The sequence below is a fragment of the Echinops telfairi genome, unplaced genomic scaffold (assembly GCF_000313985.2).
Source record: "Echinops telfairi isolate 266 unplaced genomic scaffold, ASM31398v2 ScPeMD7_7458;HRSCAF=8496, whole genome shotgun sequence".
In the NCBI taxonomy this organism is placed as follows: domain Eukaryota; kingdom Metazoa; phylum Chordata; class Mammalia; order Afrosoricida; family Tenrecidae; genus Echinops; species Echinops telfairi.
In genome coordinates this window covers 757,614-768,471 of record NW_022111358.1, presented here as the reverse complement: position 1 = coordinate 768,471, position 10,858 = coordinate 757,614, and the positions used below count along the sequence as shown (strand labels likewise).

At 41.5% G+C, this 10,858-nt stretch overlaps 1 protein-coding gene across 2 annotated transcripts in view; it reads left to right on the top strand.

The window, feature by feature from the left end:
- Positions 1–9,288, top strand: part of PAFAH1B1 (platelet activating factor acetylhydrolase 1b regulatory subunit 1) — a 36,664-nt gene extending 27,376 nt beyond the window's left edge. For both annotated transcript variants that reach the window (XM_004706870.2, XM_045299346.1), the window contains 4 exons: positions 576–804; positions 1,975–2,076; positions 4,321–4,477; positions 5,420–9,288. In XM_004706870.2, coding sequence (XP_004706927.1) covers positions 576–804; positions 1,975–2,076; positions 4,321–4,477; positions 5,420–5,493 — 562 coding nt within the window. In that variant the 3' untranslated portion in view covers positions 5,494–9,288. The remainder of the gene's footprint in view (positions 1–575; positions 805–1,974; positions 2,077–4,320; positions 4,478–5,419) is intronic.
- Positions 9,289–10,858: the final 1,570 nt, after the last annotated feature.

Sequence of the window (10,858 nt, the reverse complement as noted above, 5' to 3'; positions counted from 1 at the left end):
GAAGTTTTAGTCTCTAACAGACATTACAAGGGACACTCCATGTCCTTTGGAGCCATTTCTGTGTAATGGCTTAATTTCTCTGGGGTCTTCTTTTAGGTCATCTCTCGGGGTGGGGCGGGGGTGTTAAGTTAAAATGCAAAAAGCATTCATTGGGGGTATGCTCTACTCGGCTGGGTTTGGCTGTGCTTAGAATTACTTATACATGATTGCTATAATAAAACCTTAACCAACCAGTTTTACCCAGATTCGTAGAGCATGCCCTTTTCCCATTATGGCTAGACATTTTTTTTTAAGTTTGTTCGGAGTGTTTATTTTTATGAAGATTTTCCTTCTAGGTTTTATTTTATCTGGCTTCTTAATTCTACTCCTGTCAACTTATTGTAACTGATCTGTTAGCTTTCCAGCGTATTTGTCACCATCTTTTATTAGCCAGGATTGTACATTTATTCTCTTGAATTTCATACAATTTAACTTGGTATGTCATTCTTTGTCCAATGCCTAGCTAGCTGGTAACTCTTCGGGGAAGCGTCCCCGTGGCTGCCATTCGCCTTGTGAATTGTCTCTTTCATTGACAGCTACTGTGTGAAGACATTTACAGGACACAGAGAATGGGTACGGATGGTGCGGCCAAACCAGGACGGCACCCTGATAGCCAGCTGTTCCAATGACCAGACGGTGCGTGTGTGGGTGGCAGCAACGAAGGAGTGCAAGGCTGAGCTCCGAGAGCACGAACATGTGGTAGAATGCATTTCCTGGGCTCCAGAAAGCTCCTATTCGTCCATCTCTGAAGCAACAGGATCTGAGGTACTTACTGTATGGCTGGATTGCTGATAGCGCAGGATTTCTGTCACTCTTCTGATGGTCGGTCCAGGACAATTTTTGCACTTAAAACTCTGCCTTCTGGAATTCTGAAGCTTGAAACTCTTCACACACCAGTCTACAGATGTCTATTTTTAAACCAGTGATCATTACTGCTACCAACTGACCCTTAAATTGACCTGTGATATGGATTGGGGGATGGGGCGCGGGGCAAGATTCACTTGGAGAATAAAAGTGTTCCTTTAGATATATCAGAAGTGCTATTTTTATAAGAACGTTATGGTGCAAAATGAAATTGTGGGAGCGGTATAACTTATATTGTAGAAAAAGAGTCGTCATATTGAAAAACTTTCGTTGGTAAGTTTATGAAGAGATGCCATTCAGTAATGAAAACATTTTTTAAATGAATATTTCATATAGAGGCTTCTAATAGTCTTGCTAGGAAGCCCTAGTTGAATCTGGAGGTTTTCTATAACCTTGTGATTTTTAATTTGTGGTCTTTCTTCTCTCTGATTGATACCTTAATTTGGAATGGTATTTCTTTAAATTGCATTTTAATGAACGAAGGAAGAAAATCTGTCTTGACTGACTGGTAACTTTCCAGTTCTTTTTACTGCCCTCTAGTGGTGGTCATTTAACTATGTCATAAATTTGATTTTGGCTTGACTTTATATAAAACTGAATTAGAGGAGCTGATATTAAGGGCTCAAGAAGAAAGCAGGTGTTTTGAGAATGATGATTGCAACAAATGTGCTTGACACAATGGGTGGATGTATGGATTGTGATAAGAATTGTGCGAGCCCCAAATAAAATGATTTTTTTAAAGCTGAATTAAATGGTTTTAAAATGCTTACAAGAAGTCTTGAGCATTAAATTTGTCATCTGGTTATAGTATAGAAAACAAACCTTTAAAAAAATTTAAAAAAATAAGAAATCAAATCCTAGCCGAAGTAGAGATTTTCTAATTTTATATTCTCTGGATTCTTCCTTTGTAACCTAGATAAAACATTGAAAGCCTCGTTTGTCCATTTTGATTATAAAATATTTGTTTTTTTAATTGCCATTTTACAAAACTGGTCATTGCCATATAAAAGCTGTTTAAAGTCCTTACCTAAAATTCTTCATGGGGAAACTTAACTCTTATGTTTTCTGTAGACTAAAAAAAGTGGCAAGCCTGGGCCGTTTTTGCTGTCTGGCTCCAGAGACAAGACTATTAAGATGTGGGATGTCAGTACTGGCATGTGCCTTATGACCCTGGTAAGTTTGCAGTCTAACTGCTGCTGTTGCATCTGCGCAGTGTTTATCTTTCTGGGTTAGGTGTATTACATAATACGAACCCTTCCAGGCTTTAGAAAGACTTGTTTAGAAAAATGCTTTTTTTCTAATGCTTTGTAATCGTATAATGATAGGAAATTTGTTTCTGTAGACCAGTGGTTCTCAACTTTCAATGCTGGGACCCTTTAATACAGTTCCTTATGTTGTGATGACCCCCAGCCATAAAGTTATTTTCGTTGCTACTTCATAACTGTAATTTTGCTACTGTTATGAATCAGGCGACCCCTGTGAAAGGGTCATTCAACCCCCAAATGGGTCGAAACCCACAAGTTGAGAACCGCTGCTATAGACTGGGTGGAGATCCTAGGTTACTATATCTTGAAAATTTGCATAATAGCAATTAGGAAGAGGCATATATATTTTACTGTGTTTAATTTTAGTATGAATCCTTTTAATTATCACCAATCTGTTCACATAATCCAGAGCTGACTGGTTGGTTTAGGCATTTTATGTGGAAATGTTTATTTCATTTTTTAGAGCCCCTTGATATGGAAGTATAATTTGGGAACCATGCTTGTTTAGAGATTCTTTGGGTGACTAGCCATATCTGAAAGTGATTGTCTCATTGTAGGGTATTTCTGATGAGTGTTCTCAGAAATTTTTGTTACAAAGTTAAACTAGAGCAGGTTTCCGAGCTTTTCGTGTACATTATATTGCTGTGGTACAGGGTGATCTCCACTTGACATTGGAAGGCGTGCTGTCCTCCTCTGTTACCCGAGTCAGCGCTAATGTGCCCGGGGTCTTCCTTGCCCTCTCTTCGCTTCATTCTGGCATGGCCACAAGAAATGCCACTTGAGGTGACCTTGAATAAGGGCAGCACCAAAGCGAGAGATTTTGTAGCCTCGGTTGTCTTTTATTATTACCATTAGTTGAAATAACTTTGGGGGTACTCCATACAGAGTAAACTATTTCCATTATAGAAAACATTCGTTTTAATTTGCTTACATTTAAGTAGTCATGTAGCTAATGACAAACCTCTTAAACTACAGTTTTAAATCTTTTGCCTCTGCCTAAATTAACATTTCGAGATAGAGCAGGTTTTGTGTTTTTTAATGAAATGCTACCATCCTGTGTAGCAGACTAGTGTACAGTGGATACGGCCTTTCCCGGGTCGTCAGACCTCTGTCTGCAGTGCTGGCAGAGTGTGACTGAACAACTAACTAGATGCACGTTCTTTCCGAGTGTGAACGACAAGGGAGGGAATGGCTGGGGCGGCAGAGGTAATGTAGATACATAACAATACAATGTTATGGTATTGTGAATGGAACCGTACATTTTCTTTAAAAAACAATGGATTTTATTTTAAAACAACGCCATTTTACACTATGAACTTACCAATGAAACTGATAATGATATATTTATAGAGTTATAACATTTAACCGTATTCAACATTTGAGGTACTGAGTTTGACATATTATAGTGGGTCACTTGCTTCATTCCGTCTCACAGTCTCCACTGCATTGTTTGTCTTTACATTTGATGTTCCTTTTCTTTTTTTTTTTTAACGAATGGGGAGGGAGGGATGGGTTGTTCAGAAGCCTTCTGTTGCTATTGGGAACGGAGGCCGATGTTTACTTACTAAGAATTTACTACTGCATTTATATTTATTACTGAAGTAATGCTTTCATGAATGAAACAGCCTTACTAGGATTAGTACTCATTTACGTTCATTTCAAATTGATGTGTGTATGTAGAGAGAGGTATATACCATGTAGAGAATTCCAAGGTTAGAAGGCATAGAAGAAAATGAATTTGAATATGCATTGCTCTCGTTAAATGACTAAATGTCAGCTTGGATGGTAGGAAGTAAATGTAAACGTTTTCTATAATTTTCACTGAGAAAATTGAAATGCATTAAAATAACACATCCCATAAATCTAGTGTTAAAATCTCCCTCTTTCCCCAGATTTTGTTTAGAAAAACTATGTCACCTAGGGTCCCAGTTGTTAAGATTGTGCCTGAGTATATGTGTGCTTGGGTGCATTGTGCTGAACCATAAGAGTTGTTGATAGGCACCACGGTACTTTGCCCCCAATAGTTAGCATGTAACTCCCAAAGACAGTGTAACCACCATACAGCGATCATACTTGAGAATCTGAACACTGACACAGTCCATACTCAGATTTTTGGTAGTTATCCCAGTAATAATATCCCTTTTATTTTCAGGTGGGCCATGATAACTGGGTACGTGGAGTTCTGTTCCATTCTGGGGGAAAGTTCATTTTGAGTTGTGCTGATGACAAGACCTTACGTGTATGGGATTACAAGAACAAACGGTGCATGAAGACCCTCAATGCGCACGAACACTTTGTCACCTCCTTGGGTATGTATGCCGCACGAAGTTTCTGAGTGATTAGCTTGTGGAGGGCGAGGCATAGAAAAATGTTGACGTACCCACGTGGACTTTTCCAGGTGAGAAATGACCATGTACTTTCACGGCCCATTCCAGACTCCTCCCATATACTTTAAATTCTCTTCCCTTGACTGTGTCTCCCATCATCAGTCTTATAATAACATTTATCTTCTCCATTGTTCAGCATTGTAGAAACTTGAATTAGCCTGTGAAAACCACAGCTCTGCTTGTTTGTAAGCTTCTAAAAGGAAAGCGCTTGCTCAGCCTGTTGCTTTCTGGCAGCTAATATACTACCTTGTACTAGCAACTAAGGAGTTGTATTTATGTTGAATAAGCTGCCTGTCATCTTCCCTTAAATCTTAAGTTTAAGATTGTGACGCCAGCAAAATATAATTTAAAAGCCCTTGGCTGTTGACTGAGAGGATCGGGGTTGAGAATCAGCCAGCCGCTCGATGAGAGAGCTACCTGGTGGTGTGCTCCTGCAAAGCTCACAGCCTTGGGAATCCCATCGGGGCTCTGTCTGTCCCACAGGGGACTGCCAGCTCCTTGGCACACAACAATGTGGAGGATCTAAAGTAGTAAACTAAGGATGATACCTTTCAGGATTGTTAACCAGGTTCAAATGTGAATATGAGACATTAATGCTAAGTGTTCAGTAAGCATGGATGTGTTGTGTGCCTTTGCAGTGAAGGGTTACTGTTGGGTTTAGTGACTTCTCTAACTCAGTTGATAGGGTTTTCTCCCCCTTCACTTGATACAGTTGAATAACACCTTCCAGGTGTGTGCATGTGTGCATGTGCAGAGAACAAGAATTGGATTCTGTGGCATTTGGGCTTGCTGGTTTTTGTGACTCAATACAAACTGCCTTTGACCCAATTTGATTTTAAAATAAGCCTTTTCTTTTTCTTTCAGATTTCCATAAGACGGCACCATATGTAGTCACTGGCAGTGTAGATCAAACAGTAAAGGTGTGGGAGTGCCGTTGATTGGTTCTCATTTGGCCCCTCCTCCCTTTTTTCCTCTGGATGCACTCTGATGATACCATGGTTACCCCATTGAGCTCTGTTTAAATAAATATTGTCCTTTCATGTAAATTATTCTGGATGTAGATTGAGCTTATTAAATGTTACACACAAAGTATTCATGCATGGTGAATCCAAATTGTATACTGTAAATTTACATGCGTTGTCTAGAGTACCATAGAGTTAAAAACCTGGGCTGGCATCGGTCACACCAGGCCTACAAAGGCAGATGTCGAATAAATTGAACGAGGGCACTAAGTAGTTGACAATGTCATTTTATGTTGAATTATAACTCCTGTTTTTCTTTCTCCTGTCTGTTGGTGCCTGACTCGATGGCCTCGTTTGAGGAAAAGTGGGGTGGTGATTGGGGCTTTTTCTGAGATTGTATCTATGTAACATCACTTAAGTGTGCTTAATAAATTTTCTTTAAGGGTGTTAGATATTATGTCGACAATTCAAGATCTTCTCTAAACCATCTATGTAACTAATGGGGATTACACATTGGAAATTTTGTAATGCCTCATTTGCCAAATCAATAGGTTGTTTTGGCAGCCTAGCAAATAACACCTAGTGGTGTATTTATGTAAGAAAATGACTGTATATCGCAAATAAGAAAAATCTCAGCATCTGTTATCAAGTCATTTCATTTGGGTCATAATGGCTTATAAACAGGTTTAAAAAAAGAGAAAGAAAAAACACGGACTCCACACGTTTCTTCTCCACACTAGACATACTTCCAGTTCTGCTCTCCATACAGTTCAACTGCCCAGAGATGTGACTTCCAAGTAGAACCTGATCTCCCCACTTTGTGTGTCATGGTACAAATCACTATTCGTTTTTGATGTTTTTAGGGATGTGCAATGTGCATTAAATGATGACAAAAAATTGAGAAGGCTGTGTTGGCCTTTGTTTAGGGGGTGGAAGAAGTACAGCAGTTGGTTTTTCAACGTGAATCCGAAACGAGTTTTTGAATTGTGTTTCACGTACAAGCTTGAAAAAATTACAGGGTTTAATGGAACGTGCATAGAGATGTACTGTTTTCACCTTTCACTGACATATTGATAAGTCTGTATCTGTTTTTCACACACACACCACCATCCTGTGTGTGGGTCCTCAGTTCTCTAAGAAGTGCTAAAACAAAGAATGGATCCTGCCATGGAATAGAATACCATGCTTTGGGACAAACCCTTGGCCCTAATGCTTCTGAAAAACAATTGTGGGAATTGTTCCCACTTACAGGAAAATCACTTGAGTTATTTTTTTCTCCCTGATTGGCCATTCAGCATTTTTTACACATCCCTGCTATAGTGTATATTTTCATCCAAGGTCACTACAAGTAAGCTTGTTGAAGAGAAGGTTTATCCATAACTTTTGGAATAGTACTCCATTGCAGATTATTAATAAAGAAGTCCATTGCTTAGCTAACCAAGTTTTTTTTTTAATTTCAAGAAAGTTACTTGAAAAGTTAACAATGAAATAACTATAACAACCTAACAGTGATACATTTATTCTAAATTGCATTATTTGTATAAGTGGTTTTTAAAATGTCCTGTTGAGTATTTAATGAAAACGTGGTTCCTAAAAAGACAAAGGGTGAGGGTCGACGTCCTGTTATCTATCTATCTCTCTCTCTCTCTCACATACACACACACACACAAATAGGCCTCCCATTTACTAGAAGCAGCGATTGGTCTAGCCTGTGTTTCTTTGTTTCCGTGTTTGTTTGTTATTTCAATAATTCCTGAGAGACCTCTCTGGAAGAGACAGTGTTTTGAGAACTAATGGCTCTCTGTAAGGACAATACATTACAGTCTAGTTCCATAAACACACACAGCAGAGTAACTTCCAATGTTGTGTCATAGCCTTGCTGACATTAGGGCTGCTAGCTGTTCTGACTGAATTTTTTACAAAAAGCTATGGAAAATATCTTTGTTCTCGTTTGCTGCTATTTCCTGTCCTGTTTTGAGAACTATAAAGACATAGAAATGGTGCATCTTCACATTTGCTTGTACATGTATAAATGTATTTTAGTTCATTTTTAGCATGTAGCAACACATTTTTGAAGGGTAAGCCACAACATCTAGAAATCACTCATAAAGATGAATAAAGGAAAAAAAGGTACCGATTTAGGAAGAAACAAAGCTGCTTGTCTGCTGAGTTTCGTCCCCATGCAGCCTACAGCGACTTTTGTTGACAGAGGAGGAGAAACTATAGTACTCTGTAAGCAAAGTTATCCTCACAGCCTGCTGCTTACTTAATTACCAGACATCCTCCATTCATAAGCAGCAGCAAACATTGAATCTCAGGGATGGTCCGCAACTGGATCCAGATGTAAAGAGCCCTGTTTGAATAATGAGGGAGGGTGGGGGAGAGCGATCCATCCACAACCCGGAATCGATTTGCAAAGGTTTCTTGTACTGTTGTTTGACACTGCCCTGTTGATGCCCTTTTCTTCCTGTTTTCTCTGTCTGCTGTCTAACCCTGTGCCTTGCCTGGGATAAGTACAATGATGAGGTTACTGGTTTGGATTGTAAGTAGAGGAACTTATTAATTGGTTTAGAGGTTCACTGCTGCTTTGTCACTTTCACAACCAAATTGGCCATCTAGTTAAAAGGCTGGTAGAACTTCCTCCTCGGATGATGGACTTTCGTGTGGGTGGAGGTGAGGACCGACATTCCAGTACTGCCCTGCTCTGCCGTGCCCAGGAAGCCCTCGCTGCACTCCGGAAAGTGCAAGCCATGCAAGCCGTGGCTGAGCCGTCGCGTGAACAGTTGTCTCTCACACAGCTTGCACTTTAGGAGACTAAGACCATCGTGTTGTGTCTATATGTGTGGTGTGACCAATGGTGTGCCCAGAGCACTCCTCGCAAAATCACTAGTGTTAGCAAGTCGTCCGGGCTGTGAAGCGCTCACTGTAGTCTTTCAGAAGCTTTGCTCTAAACTCACCACGCCCAGCCCCCCTGCCAGTGCCCTGCTCCCCTCCTCGCTTTGTTTGGGGTCTGCGTGAACTGCCAGGTGGTATCACTCAAGAAATAGTTTTTGTGGGTTGTTTTTCTTCCCTTACTTGAAGGGGGGGGGGGGGGAGGCGGAGAAACAATTTCAAAGTAAAGGATATTTTGTTGACAGTGGTGGCTTGATAATCCTTAAGTGACTCAAGTTTTTTAAAAGAAAAAAAATTGAAGGAAAAGGCACTTAAAATGGTTACATTTCCTGTCACCCTGTATAAGTCCAATGTGTTAATCTAGATGATGCAAAGCTCTGGTAGAGAAGCGATTTAGACAAAAGTGGGAAAGACATGGGTGGATTTCCTTCCAGCAGGGTCGGGGGAGGGCAAGGGGGGTTGACTGGACTTGAACTGGCCTATTCTCTTTCCACTCTATCATGTAAGTAGCTGCTTTCTTGACCTGCCTACCCTTCAGGCATCCCTAAAGCCCACTCGGGAGACGTTAGCAACAAACCTCAACTCTTCGGAGCTCGCACTTGGTCTGACACAGACGTGAAGGCAAGCGCTGAGACCATAAAATAAACATTGGAGAGGTGGTCATTGGAGAAAACAGTTCCCCAGATTGTAAGAGTTACCTGAAGATATCAACACAATTTAAAAAAAAATCAGTAAAGGAATGTATATAATACTGCTCTTGTGTTTTACAGTAAGATTTGTTGCTCTCAGACTGTGTAAAACAAAATTTATTCATGTTTTCTGCATATTAAAAATCTTATTGTACCAATTGGTAAACTATTAAATGCTATAAAACTAGAAGTGTTTTGTGTGTTTGTGCAGATTTGAAACTGTTCGAGGTTGTGGTCTGAGAAATGGGACTGTTCAATGGCTGTGAGGGGTTGGGAGGGCCTGGGTGGTGCCAGCAATGCCCTTGCTGCTATCCTTAAGAAGGGCTCAAAAGCAGTTGTGGGTTGGCACAGCAGGCTGAGGGTGGACAGTAGTAGCTAACGACTGTTCAAAGCCACCATCACCAGCTACTCTGACCATCTATAGCTGAAGCCAAAGAGCTCAAACCAGGAATGGCTCATAGTGGCCACCCTCTGGAAGCCCGGGCTTCTCTTGGAACCAAGGGTTCTCTCCACCCCCTTGGTTAGTTATATGAAATGAGTGATCCTTTGTCAGGCCTTGTATTCATGAAGATCCTTAATATTTTCCACTGGCTGAGATAAACCAAAGAAAAAATTATCTCCATGAAGCTCTATGCTTTGCACATATTACTGTCCTCACATGTATCCCCAGACTACTGCCAACACGCCGCGTGCTGCTCAGATTGGGGTACTCATGCGAGCTCGAGCTCGTAGCCCAGTGATTTTCTGTTTCCTCCTGGGAGAAGCGGCTCTTAAGGTGGAAGCTAGGGCCCAGAGCACTGGTGGCGGAAGGACTAAGAGGTTCTTGTCTGACCTCCTTGGCATTCCTTACAGGGTCCTCTTTCACCAGGCAGCTGAGCCCTAGTCATGGGGCCAACGACTTCCCTAATGTGCCTTTTCCCCCACTGTCAGCTCCATTGTGTGCAGGCCCCCGTCGGGTGGGGCACCTTCAGGAGGCAGGCTAGGAATGGATGTCACCATCCTCCCCTACCTAGAAGGGTTCCTCATGCAGTGACATCACAGTAATCCTACCCTGAATGGGCTGCAGCTGTTGTTTCTTTTTCCCCCCCATTAGTGATTAACCTGCTTAAAACCAAATGCTGCCATTGGGTCAATTCTAACCAATAGCAACAGGGTACAACTGCCCATTGGAGCGCCTGAGACTTTCAAGTCTGTGGGCGTGCTCTTCCTCACCTTGCTCCCATGGGTCAGCTGGTGCGTTCGAACTGCAAACCTCCTGGCTAGCAGCTCAGTGCATAGCCCACTAGGCCACCTTGGCTCCTCCGACTAGCTTAAAGGTTGTATGTTACTTCCGTCGGAGGTTTCCGGTTTTGCAGCTGTCCCAGTTAGTTAGGTTTGCCTTCTCTGGTTTAGAGCAGTGGTTCTCAACCTGTGGGTAGAGACCCCTTTGGGAAATCGAACGACCCTTTCACATGGGGTCTCCGGATTCATAATAGTAGCAAAATGAGTTAAGAAATAGCGAAAATGTTGTGGGGGTGTCATCACAACATGGACTGTATTAATGGGCTTGTGGCATTAGGAAGGTTGAGAACCACTGGTTTAGAAACGAGACACATCAGGAACCCTTCTCAGGGCAGCGCTCCCCCACCCCCAGGTGACAATACCTGGAAGGCCCTTATAGGATGTTCCATGAATCAGTTTAACCTTTCCCTCAATACTCAAATTCAACAGTGAGTTCTGGAGGGTGGGGAGAGGTGGCAGGCAACACACCCATAGGTGTT